This window comes from Cyprinodon variegatus, unplaced genomic scaffold (genome assembly GCF_000732505.1).
Source record: "Cyprinodon variegatus isolate N-32 unplaced genomic scaffold, C_variegatus-1.0 Scaffold729, whole genome shotgun sequence".
In the NCBI taxonomy this organism is placed as follows: Eukaryota; Metazoa; Chordata; class Actinopteri; order Cyprinodontiformes; family Cyprinodontidae; genus Cyprinodon; species Cyprinodon variegatus.
The window spans coordinates 331,839-348,219 of NW_015151182.1; the positions used below are offsets into that span (position 1 = coordinate 331,839).

Genomic DNA, 16,381 nt, shown 5'->3' on the forward strand with positions numbered 1-16,381 from the left:
CCTTGACAGTGTCGTTGTTAAGTGCTACTTAGTCCCAATGTAATTTCCCATTGGGAACCTACCAGCACTAAGTTGTTAACAAACCGGCTGCAACCGAACTTGCTTGCAAACCTTCCGCCACAACAATCCTCTCCCCTTAATAAACGACCAACCACATTCACTTTATTCACTCATGTAAAGTCGGGCACCACTCGAGAATTCGGAAAACGCAACGGTTGAAACGGTCGTTTCCCTACGACTTTAATAAATTGAATCTTTATGTCACCCTCCATAAAGTTCTCAAGTTCCGGGAACTTTTCAACACACCCATCCACTCACACAGCCCATCCCTCCAGCTTTCTGTGAAATGCTGTGACCTTAATGGACAGATCCGTTATTCTTGTTTTGGTGAAGCCTATTTGCGGCCAACTGTATCTCGTTTTGAGTCATAAAATGCCTGCTTGAGACCAACCGCTTGCCGTCCTTCCAATGTCCGGTCAGAAGCTACATTCATTTTGCATATTTATATTTTTCCAAAATGATTTGGTGACCCCCAGAAATCATTCCGCCACTCAATTGGTCCCAGGACCCCAAGGTTGAGAACGGCTGGTTTATACGTTCAGCTGAGATTAAGATTATTGTTGTTTTGATCTTCAGCTGACATGATTTAGAAGTTCCAATATCAATGTGTTAATGTTTCATTTTAAAGTTGAGCTTTTAGAGGCTGTTCTGCAAGTTTAAATGTTTTGTTTTTTGCTACGAGTGCTGTGATGTTTATTCTGCTAATGTGGTTAAGATGTTCAGCAAGCATTAAAATATCCTGTCCTGTTAGATGTTAAGCTGTTAGACGTTCTGCCGTTTAGATGTTGTAAAGGTGTTTGGCTGACGAACGTCGTTAGCTAAGATTGTTGAAATGTTTCACTAATGTTTTTATTCAGCCAGAGTGGTTTAGATTTTCCGCTAACCTCGTTTAGACTGGTTAAGGTGGAAATGTTCTCCTACTGTCCTTAAGAAGCTTCGTCGGCCACATGAACAATAGTGACTTTTATCTGTTTCTCATGTTTTTCTGACATGGATCAGTTAATTTATGTCCCATTCTTTGTGTAAAAACTAATGTATCACATAGAGCTAGCCTGATCAGCCAGACTAAATGTGAGATTAAATGTGTAATCTAGTCAGGCCCCGATGAATGAGACTTTGTAAGATTGTTGATGAGAACAACCCGTTGTTTTCAAACCATGTCTGTGCCTATTGGCCAACGCTCTGACCAATGAGCGCAACTGACTGTGATGTAGTAAGCGCCACATAAAGCTGATGGGGGAGTGTAAACAAACAGCCTGTCTGTAAAACGACGAATACGTCCTTCTTAAATATGAATGAGCGTAGAGACTCTTCCTGCTCACGTTTCAACGAAAACCCCAAGTGTAATCCTTCCCAAGCTGATTCCAAAGCTGAGTCAAAAATCGCCATCAGAGCCAGCGGTCCTTCACACACGGCTATGCTGGGAGAGGGCCGCTGCAGACGGGCTGCGGTTAGCCCTGGCTGCGTTAGCCTCGGAGCTCCGCTGGATGCCACGGTCCTCTCAACTTCAGAAATAGTTTTTTTTAATTACACATTAAATCGGTAAATGGAACATATAGTGACGCTTTAAAGTATAATATGCGCACCCCAAATGGTGTTAAAAGGTAATTTTATTGAATAATAGCAACAGAAAAGAGAACTTTTAACTTTGAATGGAGCGCTCCATTGAAAGCTGCTGCCGCATGCTACTGTTCAATAGTTGTTGCCATCTTCCTTGTTGTACTTTCTCCAGTGTTGCGCAGCTTTGTCGTCACGCCCTCAAACCCCGCCTGCTTTGCATCCAAAAAATTCCAAACACATCTCTGCGTTATGATTGGCTCGCCAGTTCTAGGGCCTGGGGCATTGATAGACAGGGTTCCCGCGGGTCCTTAAAAAAATCTTAAAAGGCATTGAATTCTTCAAAATTAAACTAAGGCCTTAATTGGTATTAAAATGTCTTAAATCAGTCTTTTGTAGGTCTTAATTTTTTAAAACATCATAAATAGGATTTTTTTTTTATTACGATTTATTTTTGTAATTTAAATAAAACGTTAAAATTGACATTTATTTTTTTTTTTTTATTAAAGAAAAAATAATGGCTCGCCATTATTGGTTCCATCCCGATAGCGGAACCATTAAAAGCTTTGTTGCGGCCGGGACATGTAGGAGATGCACCATTAACTTTTTGTCTGGAATCTATGAGCAAGTGTAAATGTAACCAAAATTGTCTCCAGCCAAGAGTTTTCTCCATGGCTAAAACCAGGGAACATACATGAGGCTTAGTGGATTTTGTGCAAGAAGCGATTCAAGCTCGGAACAATGGGAATTAAGGCAGCGGAGTCGCACATGCGAAGCACGAAACACTAAGCGTCAAAATAGAGTTACCGAGAAACAGCCGGTATTTCTCGGTTTTGTTCCAGCCTTGTCTCTGCAACGCCTCCACTTATCACCAAATCAAACATACTAAGAAAACGATACAAAGAAAAATAGCTGCAAAAAGACTTAGCACTGGTTATGTTGTGGCTTTAAAACTGATTTGTTTTGCTGCTAAAACAAAGTTAGTGAATTCAGTTAAATAATTGTTAAATATATCTGCCATTTGTGTGTTTTTAGCTTTCTTCCTGTATGGGAAGCTTTTCAAAATTTGAAACATTAGTGCAGTGGTTTATGTTAAATTAAACCTTTGGGTTAAGTTGTCACAAACAGGTTTTTCTTGTGTTTCTTGTGAATTTAGCCTTAAATTTTTATTTCAAGCAGCATTAAAAAGTCTTAAAAAGTCTTGAATTTAACTTGCCTTATGCTGTAGGAACCCTGGATAGAGGCTAGAACACAGGCATGCAAAAATGATTTTGGCCGCTGGCGGGTGGGGCTAGTTTACTAGGCTAACATGGAGCCCCATTCTGGTCGGATTCTGGTATTTTGGATCATGAAGCTCCTGAACGCCGTTCGTCTGCAGCTCATGTTCTCTTGTCCTAAGAAAGAAATCATATTTTGAAGACCTGCACTCAAGTTTTTCTTGATTTCTTTCAGAATTTGTTAGAACATATGATTAATTTTTCTAATAAAACTTATTTTAGATCCAGAATAAGAGCAGATTTTTCATCATCAATGAAGACATAATGTAACTCATCTTACATGGAAACGTTATTAACCTTGTTTTTGTCTCCATATTAATCACTTTCTTGGATCGTTACGCCTTAATAAGCATCTATTGTTTGTGTCTGACTGTGACTTTAGGAATTATTATGTTTGAGTGGTTTCAGTGATCCGTTGTAGCTGCTTTCATTTCAACACCAATTAGTTTAAGTATTTGGTTCATAATGTTGACAGAGATTTGAATTTCGTTTTCTCTGGCTTTCTTAAAACCAGGGGAGCAAAGAGACACACGGGATCAACCTCGGCCCACGGACGCACTCCCATGTTCGGCTCCCAGACTCCGATGTACGGTGCCGGTTCCAGGACGCCCATCTACGGATCCCAGACCCCGATGCACGACGGTAAGATGAAAACTGTCTGCTTCCACTATTTAGTCCCTACATGATCCTGGGTCTCCATTTCACACACCCCCTCCCATCCCCGGAGTTCAGATTGGTTCTGTGTACTACAGAAAACATCTGGTTGTGATTCCCACAGAGATTTTTACAGGCAGGATTTATTAGTTGAACCAGCGGTGGGTTCAGTTACTGTTATTTATCAGAACTGAATTATATTAAAACTTTTTCCTAAGTAATAAGAAAAGAGTTTCTGCCAATTAGGGTTAAATGCGCTCAAACGTTGTGACCTCTGAGGTGAGAAGTTTTGTTCCCAATCAGTGAGCAGATCGTTTCTGATCTGCATCCAAGCAGGATTTAGAAGCCGTTCCAAATGTTTTCTGCTTTCTGACAGGAAACCGAACGCCTCACTACGGCTCTCAGACACCGCTGCATGATGGGAGCCGTACCCCCGGCCAGAGCGGAGCCTGGGACCCCAGTAACCCCAACACACCTTCCAGGTAACCTCCAGAACCGTCATCAACAGAAGCTCTGAGCCCCTCCCTCTGTTCATGCATTGTGGGTTTATTTTATTTTATTTTTTTGCTCGATCTGCAGGAATGAGGAAGAATATGACTTCGGGTTTGATGACGAACCTTCGCCGTCTCCTCAGGGCTATGGTGGGACGCCCAACCCCCAGACCCCGGGCTACCCTGAGGTCCCCTCCCCACAGGTCAACCCCCAGTACAACCCTCAGACTCCTGGGACGCCTGCTATGTGAGTATGAGCGCCACGCTGTGGACCGTTTTGATTCGCTGCTGAGAACTGCTGCCATGTTCCGTTTCCTGCCTCCATCAGGTACAACCCGGAGCAGTATTCTCCCTACGCAGCTCCGTCTCCACAGGGCTCCTACCAGCCCAGTCCCAGTCCACAGAGCTACCACCAGGTGGCACCGTCTCCCGTCGGCTTCCAGAACACACACTCCCCAGCCAGCTACCACCCCACCCCATCCCCCATGGCCTACCAGGTGGGACGACCGCTCGGATCCTGCAGCAGGCCGACGTTTGCGGCCAACAGAACTCTAACCGCTCCCCGTGTGTCATGACAGGCCAGTCCCAGTCCGAGCCCGGTGGGTTACAGCCCCATGACGCCCGGAGCGCCCTCTCCTGGAGGCTACAACCCCCACACCCCCGGCTCCAACATCGAGCAAGGCGGCGGCGACTGGGTGACCACGGACATCCTGGTCCGAGTGAAGGACTCCTTCATGGACCTGATGGGACAGACCGGAGTGATCCGGAGCGTCACGGTGAGAGAACCCGAGCCGGACCGGCACCAGGAATAAAACACAAACATTTCATCACAGATTTATTAGAAATAGTGTTGCGCCGATCCGTTCCGCGCTACCAGGCTGTGCAGAATCGGCCGATACCATCTGTTTGAAATTGATGTGTGTTTGTAAATAAAGAACTGCATCCTACTGGGATGAAAAATAATTACCATCATGGCTTTGTCAAGCTGCTGCCTACCTTAGTGAAGCAGGAAAAAGACTAATACAAAGTAAATCCAGCAGAACTTTTTATTTCCTACCTGGAATGGGTGACAATAGTTGAATAAACTTATGGCTCTCAAAATGGTGTCGGTGCAACACTAATTAAAAATTATTAGTTTTTTTATTCAGTACAGTTTATTTCTATAGCTCCAATTCACAACACATTTCACCTCAAGACACTTTACAGTTCACCAGATCATCATCAAACTGATTGAAAGTTTTCTATCTAAGGAAAAGTTGATTGCATCGACTCATTGACTCAAATGCAATCCCTCACACACAGCATGCTTGTAGCGACAGTGGAGAGGAAAACTGGAAGAAACCTCCAGCAGAACCAGGCTCAGTGTGAGCGGCCATCTGTCGAGGCTGACTGGGGTTCAAGGAGACAGGCAGCAAGGAAACACACAGCCAGGCAGACGAGCTCCGAGCCAACTCCCATGTCAGAGGATGAGGAGAGCACATCCAGCCAATCACAGTCAGAGAAACAGGACCACACTGTTTATAGATGTTAGAGATTGGCCTGTTTATCAAAGGTGTTGATGGCAGCAGCACAGCTGATATTTCTCTCCAGGATGGAGTCACAGCCAACCATAAACAGACGAGGCAAAGCTACTATGAGAAAAAGCAGAGAGAGCAGAACGTTAGAGATTGAACTAACAGATCCTGCAGAGTGGGAGAATAGAGACAGAATGAAGATAGAATTTTTGTGTTTAAATTAAAACTGATTTGAACTCCTAAAAGTCAAAGTTGGGATTTTTTTTTTTAATCAGTGAAGTTGAGGAGTTCAGTCTGACCCATTTTTATAAAACATTCAGTTTCTAACAACAACATCTGGTTGGATGTTATCATTGAACAGCGTGAGGAGGAAAGAGGGGGGCAGACTGGCTCATCTGAGACGCTCTGGTGGTTCTGAATCCTCCGCTTTGTCTAGAACTGTAATCCTCAGATTAACGTCCAGGAAATCTGAAACCTTCCCTCTGTAAACCGGTCTGAGTTTCCAGAACCAGCCCAGGATCCTCTAAGGATGTTGATTGTTGTTGGGTTCTGGCCCGGATCTCTCCACTAAGTGCAAACATTATCTTAAGACGATAAGAACAATTATTGATTTTTATTTTTATTTGATGAAACTCTGAGTTCTGTTTCTGGACCGTTCTGGTTCTGAGCCTTTGCACCTGTGTGTCTGCAGGGTGGGATGTGCTCCGTGTTCATGCAGGAGTCTGAGAAGGTGGTGAGCGTCAGCAGCGACCATCTGGAGCCCGTCACCCCGACAAAGAACAACAAGGTGAGTTCCGCCGCTTCATCTGAAAGGTTCTGGTTCTGAGGCGTAGAATCAAACCCACAGGATTTCACTGTGAATTGCTGACTACATGGGGAACATTTTCCCTCCTCAGATATTCCGTTTATTTCTGAGGCTCTCATCGGCTCCCCTGCTGTTGCCATGGTTACATAGAGACTGACTCTGAGCCTTGTGTTTCCAGGTGAAGGTGATTCTGGGCGAAGACCGGGAGGCCACAGGGATCCTGTTGAGCATCGACGGCGACGACGGCATCGTCCGCATGGAGCTGGACGACCAGCTGAAGATCCTCAACCTGAGGTTCCTGGGCCGGCTGGAGCACTGAGGGCCGAGCAGGGGCCAGCCGCTCCGTTTTAGTTTTTACGTCTTTCTTCAGTGGTCCGACTTCCGCTTTTAGTGCTTTTCATGTTCTGTCAGATATATTTGGTTTCTGGGCTCCAGGCTAAATGGATCAATAAACTGTGAACCAGTACTGCTTCCTGTTTTCCTTACCTGCTCAGCTTCAGGCGATGGTGGAGAACAGCAGAGGACCACGGCCGCATCCATCAAGAACATTCAGAAAACTGATGCCTCTGATGTGTTGGAACTTCCTAATTCAAGGTTTTTGATAGAATTTCAAGTCAATGATTTAGGAAACATTCTAAGCCTTCAGAGAGCTCCAAAAATGATCCATCCATCCCAAAACGAAAACATCTCAGGATTTCTTTTTCTTGTTTGTTTCTTTGCAGAGATTGTTAAATTTCTCTGACCCTCCTTAGCCACTCTGGATCAGAGATCACATATTGCTTAGTCACACAGGAGTTGAGGCCTGGTTATACTCCAGCAGCAGTGCGTAGCAGTGAGCTTGTCGCAGATATTTTTCGATTTTTGTTCAATTTTGAAGCGTGGTCTGCGCTGTCTTATTCCACAACGCAAGAGGCACATTTGCGTTCACTGCACGCACATGCAGACGACCGGGTTTCTGAGTATAAATCAGCCTTTAGAGTAGAAAAAACTTTAATCAGAAATATTCCCATTTTGATTATGAGTCTCTTGGTTTAATTTTAACAATAACTAATGATCTTGTTATAAAATATTTCCTGTTGGATTTAAATAAATATTCACTAAAAGGTTGTGTAGTAGAAGCCCAGTGGCTCAAGGTGGGATTACAGGAAGTGATGTTTTCTGTTTCCGTCTGCTTAACCCCAGTTGGTCTCGGCACGTTGCCACTCACACTGAGCCTGGTTTTGCTGGATGTTTCTTCCTGTTGAAAGATGTTTTTTCCTCTTCACTGTCACCGCATGCATGGTCAGTGTGATGGATTGCTGAAGAATCGAGACCGAAATGCAAACGAATATCTACCGTCTCTACATTCTAATCCTGGAGGACAGAATCCTGCAAAGTCAATGACTGGATGCACTCAGCTGGTTTCTAAAGAGTTTTTATATAACGTTATGAATTGTTGCTATGTAAATAATCTGGTTGAATTGTATCCAGATGATGTAATCATACTCCTACCACTAATGTGTCAAACAGGAATGCATCCACTGATTAAACAAGAGGAAAAACTGTTCGAAGTGAATAAAAAAACAGATTTTCGACTGATTATATCAGTTTGGAGGAACTATTTCTGACCCATCCTGGTCTGGCGGAGAAATGATCATTTTCCTGTAGAGCACAGGAGGTTCTAGAACATATTTTAATGGTAATGTATTGTCCAACAAAGAGGAAATTTGTCTCTGCTTTTTAACCCATCCCCTTGGGGAGCAGTGGGCTGCCATCGTACAGCGCCCAGGGAGCAATCAGGGGTTTAGGGTCTTGCTCAGGGACCGGGGATGCAGTATTTATTTTAATGGGGGCACAGAACCAAAGCATGAAGCTAAAAACAGGAATAGTTAATGGGTTTATTTACAGAGGCGCTAAGTAACAAAGTAAAAATACTACCTTAAGTAGGAATTTTGGCTATCCATACTTCACTGGAGTTTTTACTTCTAATTTTTACCTTATTTCCATACATTTCTTTGCGGTTAGCTCTACCTTCTCCTCATATTTTAAAAATAGACTATAAAAATAGTTTAGTTTACTTTCATTTAAGCTCATTTTCATTATGGCCTATTGGTATGTATACAGAAATAAATAAAAACCATCAAAATAATTAGTTTCAACCAAACAATCTGTGGTTGGACTGTTGCTGCCCCAACTTGTTGTTCACCACATACCAAAATAAATGATTTTTCAAGAGGATGTAAATTTAAATTTTACACTAATACCATCAGTTTATAAAACTAAGTAAATTAAGAACAAAGCTATTTTACAAAATTTTCCTTTCATAGGGCAGTGCAGTAAACAGCTGCATTACTTTTATACCTCAAGTTGTTTTAAAAATGGTGTTTTTTTTTACTTTACTTGATTAAAAATCAAAAATTAAGTTTATTCTTTAACAAAAGTGTTTTTAAACAGCAGGATTTCTACTAGAGTAATAAACATGAATACTTTTCACACCTCTGTTTAGACGTTAAGGGAGACTCAGACCCAGAGGATCCAGATCCAGCAGATTAAAAGTCAGGCTGAACAGATTTAATGGTCCTGATTTTCTTCATTTTGGGAGATCGATGATCGACTGATGCTTCTGAAAATCAATATCTACGTCTGCAAAGGTTGTATTCACTTTTTTTGAAATGCGATTAAAATGTTTAAAGTGTTTTTTATAAAACTATTAGATCTTTTCTCAAACAGAAACTGTCCTAAAACTATGATACTATTTCAAACGACTGAAACTTAAGAAAAAAAAGTGTGAAGGTAAAAAAAAAAAAAAAAACGTAAAATAGATTTAAGGGACCAATCAAATGATGGTTTCTGCTTCTGCGAATATAACCATAGATTTATTTCATTTTATATCTTAAGGGCCAGGATCGGGTTCTACAGGGACACTGTCCTCTGCTGGTCTCCATCTAGAACCGCCCCTGCTGTTCATTTATGGAATTATTTCACTTCATCTCTTTACTGCCAGGAAACAACCTGTCGACGGCATGAAGTAGGCAGAAAACTCTGGAGTGTTAGAGACCTCTGAAAGGAGGAAAAGAAGAAGAAAACCAATTGGAGTCAAGAGCATTTTATCTAATCATCTTATTTTAAGAGTAAAAATAATAATTCCATTGGCATTTTATTTGCCTACTGAAATTAAGTGTAAATACACTTAATTTAAGACATTTTTACTTATTTCTAGATCGTTTTTCCAGTGTGGATGCTGCAGGTCTGGAACTCTTGTTTTATTTCCTGTTTCTATTCAGAGAGAAACTCTTTCATCAAATAAACTCTCAGGGGATCACAGCTAAAACGTTTGTGTTTAAGGTTCTGTCAGATCAAACACTGGACCAGCTGACATCTTATGCTTTAATCATCTGGGTTCAGTACAGTTAGAGAAAAAACAAAACAAAATCCACCATAATCCAGTTTCCACGTTGCTAAAACTTTACATTTAATCTGAGCGGTTCAGAGTCCAAACTCAAAGCGAAAGCAGCTGAAACAGAACAGAGCAGGAGAATCTGAGGATCATCTGATGGAGCCGGGTCAGCCGCACGGTTGCCACGGCGCCGTGTGGTTTATAGGGTAGTAGTAGAAAGGAACGTCTGGGGGGCAGGGGTGCCCACCAGAGGTTCTCTGTCCAAGGCCTGGCCCATCCGCAGGGTCCACATCGCCGTCTCCATGGTGATCACAGCCCACAGTCAGGTTACGGGTCAGCTGGACTTTCACCTGGAACAGAACCTGTCTGTCCTGTTGGAGGAGAAGAAGGTGGAGATTCAATTTAAAGATTCTGTTTGGATCTTTTCTGGTACCAGCTGCTTCTGGTTCTGATTAACACCTGTTGTTGGAACATTTATATATATATATATATATATACACACTCACAGGCTACTTTATTAGGTACCCCATGCTAGTAACGGGTTGGACCCCCTTTTGCCTTCAGAACTGCCTCAATTCTTGGTGGCATAGATTCAACAAGGTGCTGGAAGCATTCCTCAGGGAGTTTGGTCCATATTGACATGATGGCATCACACAGTTGCCGCAGATTTGTCGGCTGCACATCCATGATGCGAATCTCCCGTTCCACCACATCCCAAAGATGCTCTATTGGATTGAGATCTGGTGACTGTGGAGGCCATTTGAGTACAGTGAACTCATTGTCATGTTCAAGAAACCAGTCTGAGATGATTCCAGCTTTATGACATGGCGCATTATCCTGCTGAAAGTAGCCATCAGAAGTTGGGTACATTGTGGTCATAAAGGGATGGACATGGTCAGCAACAATACTCAGGTAGGCTGTGGCGTTGCAACGATGCTCAATTGGTACCAAGGGGCCCAAAGAGTGCCAAGAAAATATTCCCCACACCATGACACCACCACCACCAGCCTGAACCATTGATACAAGGCAGGATGGATCCATGCTTTCATGTTGTAGACGCCAAATTCTGACCCTACCATCCGAATGTCGCAGCAGAAATCGAGACTCATCAGACCAGGCAACGTTTTTCCAATCTTCTATTGTCCAATTTCGATGAGCTTGTGCAAATTGTAGCCTCAGTTTCCTGTTCTTAGCTGAAAGGAGTGGCACCCGGTGTGGTCTTCTGCTGCTGTAGCCCATCTGCCTCAAAGTTGGACGTACTGTGCGTTCAGAGATGCTCTTCTGCACACCTTGGTTGTAACGGGTGGTTATTTGAGTCACCGTTGCCCTTCTATCAGCTCGAACCAGTCTGGCCATTCTCCTCTGACCTCTGGCATCAACAAGGCATTTCCGCCCACAGAACTGCCACTCACTTGATGTTTTTTCTTTTTTGGACCATTCTCTGTAAACCCTAGAGATGGTTGTGCGTGAAAATCCCAGTAGATCAGCAGTTTCTGAAATACTCAGACCAGCCCTTCTGGCACCAACAATCATGTCACGTTCAAAGTCACTCAAATCACCTTTCTTCCCCATACTGATGCTCGGTTTGAACTGCAGGAGATTGTCTTGACCATGTCTACATGCCTAAATGCACTGAGTTGCCGCCATGTGATTGGCTGCTTAGAAATTAAGTGTTAACGAGCAGTTGGACTGGTGTACCTAATAAAGTGGCCGGTGAGTGTATATATATAGTATAATCATTTCAGATCAAATTAGAACCAACCTTAAATATCTAAACCAAAAATTCAGCAGCAACTATTTTTTCCCATGTTGGCTTCTGGGCTGGAAAAAGGAAGAGTTTATTATCAGGCCTTTGGATTGAGAAAAGGTTCCAAACATGGTCTGACACAGTAGTAGTAAAATGTGCACAGGTTTTAATCACAAACTAAATTCTCTATTTCCACAGCAGCCACTCGGAGAGATTAGCTTCATCTCTTCATGATTTTGTGGTATGTTGCTTTATCCCTGTGCCATGAATGTCTGAGGTTCTGACTAAGACAGAAAAAAAGGTGATGGTTGCTCTGACTTATGAAAATGTAAACAAAATAGAGCCCAATAGAGGAAATGAAAATGTAAGAGAATTAGATTTTCCTTTGGGACATAAAAGGCGATTAGGAGTTTTCACCTGAGAACCCAAAAAGACCCCCCCACAGGCTTTAGGTAGAGGGGGCTTCAAAGTTTAACTTTGACGGCAGCAAAATACGCCATAAGGTGTTCTGATTCTCAGGTCAGAGGTGACGAGGTCTTCAGAGAGATCTCCCTATTGTCCCAGGTTGGCTTACAGCAGAATAGTAACTTGTTCTCTGTTTATTGACTAGAGTTAAATTACCTGCAGATAAATAGACTGAAAAGCGGCCATTTGAAGTGAGAGAAAAGGGCCTGAAAGGTTTGCATGCAATAATCATATATTTTGATCATTTATATTACGGCCATTTGTTTGCTTTCTGTTTGTCTTTTTTGTTGTGTGACTTTTTGTGGATTGTGGGATTGTCTGTTGTCCATTTGTGAAATAAATGATAGTGTAGTTATTTTTGCCTTGGGAAAATAGAGGTGAACAAATAATTAAGGTTAAACTGTAAAATAAGGACAGTTTCTAGTTTCCGTACCTCATTCTTCCCCCTGACCAAAGCAGGAGTTAAAGATATTAAAAGTTAATGCACAGCTGTTTAAATTAGCAATAAAAAGGATTGATATGAGGTTCTGATATCACAACAAATAAAGTTTAATAAAACAGATTAAACAAATTAACACATCCTCTGCTGAGGAGAAGTTTGTTTGGAATTCTGCAGGTGCAGAAGTTATAAAGGGTACCGAAAACTAAGGAAGTAAATTTACTGGGTAAGTTTGAAATTGCGGAATAATTCAATGATTTGTGATAAAGTTCAAATTTTAATCTAAAATTCTTCAAGCTGCATTAACTTATTTTATCTACTATTGTTTTTGAAAGGGTAAGATAACATGATCTGTCCTTCTCCCAGCTCCTTAATTCAGCATGTTGGTAACTTTGACTCCCAGTTTTCCTCCACATGAGATCATGACGGGTCGACCCTTTCCTGGACCACAGAACGGACCAGACCACTGACCTCTGACCTCTGGCCAGACTGGGACTGACAGGTGACACATTAAAATGACCTACAAGACCTTTTTTTCCCTTAGAGACGGCTTTACAGAGGGACCAAGGTGCCTGGAGACCCTGATGGAGGACCATCTCAGCCATCCTTCAGGACGAGGAGGTGTGGCTCAAAGTCATCAAAAGAAAGTGATCAAAGCTCATCTGAGCTCATCAGGAAGGAACCAGGAAAAGCTTCAACAAAGCAAATCAGAATAAAGGGGCAGAATAATCCCCTCTGATTGGTTAATTAACATATCAGTAGTCCACCTGATGGGTTGAAGACCAGCTGCTCTGCAGACCAAGTTCAAAATGTCGCCTGTATAAGGGACCAAAATCAACAGAAAGATGAAAACGCCCACCTGAAGATGTCTGACATCAGCTTTGGCTTTTTGATTATTTAATAATACGACATGAATGAGAAGGGAAATGTGCTGCAATGTGTTGTTTTTAATGACATTTTAGTATCTGAGTGTTTGATATTAGTTTCTTAATAGAAAATAAAGTCCAAGTGCTAGATGACCACCTGATGGCTGATGGTCAGTATTGACAGATTTCTGGATTAGAGAATGAACTCTGATGATCGGGTCTCAGCTACCATTTAATGTGTGCTTTGACTGACCCTGATTCTGAAGAGCTGAACTGAATCTGTGGGAAACATCTTTGTGTTATGATTTTAGCATTTTGCATAGAGATTTGTCCTTTTTTTTTTCTTACTATGAGGTTTGTTGCGTATAGAAGCTCAGGTTAATAATTTGACTTTTACTTTGTAGACATAAAGGAGTCTATTGTTTGGACTGATTTGAACTTTTTTTCTTTCCAGGGAAAAAAAAAAGGGTAACTGCACTGGAAAAACTATCTAGAAATAAGAACAAATTTCCTAAATTAAGCATATTTACCTATAATTTGAGTAGGTAAATGAGACGATTTGCCAATGGAATGAATATTTTTACTCTTAAAATAAGATATTTAGATAAAATGCTCTTGTAATAAGACAATGCATCTGCATATTCTTATTTTAAATGTCAGAACATCTCAATCCAAGAACAAATGCACCTATTTAAAGAGAAAATAACTCATTTAGATTTTGATTCTTTATGGTGTGATAATGATAACAATTAAAAATATAAATTTTCAACAAATTCATCTTTTACAATAAAAAGTATCATCATGGTGAAAAACACTTAAATGTTTTTACCAACTAGGATGTGATTCCAGGGCTCTATTTATTGGCAACATATTTTAGCTATCATAATCTTTTCCATGATTTTTTCATCTATTATAATCATTTAACATTGTCCTATGGCTTGTTTGCAGGTGTGCAATTTTCAAATATACATTTTTTAATATTTTTTTATTTTGGTTTCTTAGTTTTTAGATTTCTTTGCATATATCTTAGTTTTTAATTTTTTTATATTCATTAATTTTCCTTTTTTTAAAATATCGATTATACAAGGATAATATCCTTGTATAATTGAAAGGGTAGACTGTTGTTGGAAAATTTAGATTTCTCTTCTATTCTATATTAATTTATCCTATTTACTCACTATGAAAGTTTTCACTCAGTCTGTTTGACCTGCAAGGCCACAAAAGGCCCCAGTGTGAGGCTGTTTGTAGACAGAAGGAGCTTCTTCCGATAACATCAGATTCTTTCTCAGGGTTTATTCATAACATGTTACTGTTTAACCAAAGTGTCTGTAATTTGTTTTGACTCTGACTATTTTTCCATTGTTGTAAGTTAGGAGGAACGAACGCTCCCCAGGCAGCATGGGGCGGAATGCTGTGCCATAAGGGCTGTATGATGAACTGTTCTCTCTTTGCAAAGATATGATGAATAAAGTGCCGACTGAGTGAAATCCACCATCTCCGTTTATTTAACTAGGGTGAATAGTTGAATACTTGTTTCCCACTACACACCTCTGGGTAAGAACATCTGGAGATGCTACTGGTGATGTTTAAACCGGCCCTGATTCAGTTACAGGAAAGATTGAAGTCAAAGTTCTCTGATATGATGAAACATGCTCTGGTTCTGGATCTGTTCATGCATTAACGCAAAGCCTGGATGTTCCTTAGCAGGAAGGTTCTGGGTTCTGATTCCAGACTCTGTTCCTTAGAAAGCAAAAGTTGAAACCATCAGAACCAAAACCTGCCAAACAGATCAGCCCCAACGTTTCATAACAGTGGAGCACGGAGGGGGAGGAATAATGATTTGGGCTTATTTTAGACTATAGTATCTAAAAAAAATCAAATGTGTCCAAACCGGGTTATCAACAGAACAACGATCCCAAACAGAAGAGCTGAGCTACAACGGGATGGCTGAGAATGTAAAGAACTAAGCCGCTGCACTGGCCTAGTCAAAGTCCAGACCGGAACAACAGGAGATTCTACTGACTGCTACAGCCAGTAGCAGCCAGTACGGGCCTCCTGACACCAAACAGAACCTAAAGCCTTGCTTCATCCTGAGCCTCATAGGTTCAAAAGTTCAGCTGAACATTTAGACTCAGCTTCCTGGAGCAGAACAGTAGCTTCCTGTTTTGGAAGAAACCTCAGGAACAAAGACGGATAACAGAAGGGACACATCTGTCAGATCCATCCATCAAAATGCACCTTTCCCTCTTTGTTTGCATCTTCTTTAATTACTATGCCAATATGTGACCAGTGAAAAACTCCGATGTGAGATCAATAAAGCTCATCTAATCTCATCTAATCTAATGTATTTAATGTTTCATTCCAACTAAGTTCTCCAGGAAATTAAAATGTATTCATCCATCACCTTCCATCTCTAAATGGGCTTCAAATCCATGGAAACATAAACAGATCAAACAAATCTGTTATAAATCAATGTTCTGAAACACGTCTGCTGCCATCCCAAACAAAAACACAGCAGAAGGAAAATATGATCTTCAAAGCTGCAGAGCAGAAGCAGAGGTTGATCCGATCTGAACTCATTAGTTGCGGTTGTGTGTGCGGCGCCAGGACCAGTCTGGAAAGCTACAGGATCTGGGTCCCTTCAGGAGACAGAGATGTGTCCCAGAGTCTTTCCAAGTCTCAGAGGGAGACGTGTTTGAAAAAACAAAGTCAGATCCTGACTTCGGGCCAGGAACGACAGCAGTTGATTTATTTTTATTTTGACAGAGTATGGTGGTATTTCATTGAAAAAAAGAAGATGATGACAAACTGCAGGTTCTCATTTTAATCTCTGAATGTTTAAACTCAGATTCTGACTTATTAAATAATCCCTGTTTGAAATACATCTTCATTTTTGGGTCAACAGCTCCATGATCTGAATCATATTCTGCTTTTTATGTCTGACTTTCATTTAAACATTTTGGCAGTGTTGGGAAAGTTCTCTTTCTACGTGAACTAGTTCAAAGTTCAGTTCACACATTTTAAAATGAACTAGTTCAGTTCATAGTTCACAATTCCAAAAAACGAACTAGTTCATAGTTCTTTTTTTTCTTTTTTTTTTTTTTTCATATATTGCTCAATTACACCATAT

At 41.2% G+C, this 16,381-nt stretch overlaps 2 protein-coding genes across 4 annotated transcripts in view; one reads left to right on the forward strand and one right to left on the reverse strand.

Annotated features, from left to right (window-relative positions):
• Positions 1-7,037, forward strand: part of supt5h (SPT5 homolog, DSIF elongation factor subunit) — a 31,010-nt gene extending 23,973 nt beyond the window's left edge. For all 3 annotated transcript variants that reach the window (XM_015395186.1, XM_015395188.1, XM_015395187.1), the window contains 7 exons: positions 3,409-3,536; positions 3,925-4,030; positions 4,128-4,286; positions 4,368-4,536; positions 4,618-4,815; positions 6,245-6,340; positions 6,537-7,037. In XM_015395186.1, coding sequence (XP_015250672.1) covers positions 3,409-3,536; positions 3,925-4,030; positions 4,128-4,286; positions 4,368-4,536; positions 4,618-4,815; positions 6,245-6,340; positions 6,537-6,677 — 997 coding nt within the window. In that variant the 3' untranslated portion in view covers positions 6,678-7,037. The remainder of the gene's footprint in view (positions 1-3,408; positions 3,537-3,924; positions 4,031-4,127; positions 4,287-4,367; positions 4,537-4,617; positions 4,816-6,244; positions 6,341-6,536) is intronic.
• A 2,555-nt stretch (positions 7,038-9,592) lies between these two features.
• LOC107097859 (ribonuclease Oy-like) overlaps positions 9,593-16,381 on the reverse strand; it is a 14,382-nt gene continuing 7,593 nt past the window's right edge. The window contains exon 9 of the mRNA XM_015395181.1: positions 9,593-10,105. Coding sequence (XP_015250667.1) covers positions 9,902-10,105 — 204 coding nt within the window. The 3' untranslated portion in view covers positions 9,593-9,901. The remainder of the gene's footprint in view (positions 10,106-16,381) is intronic.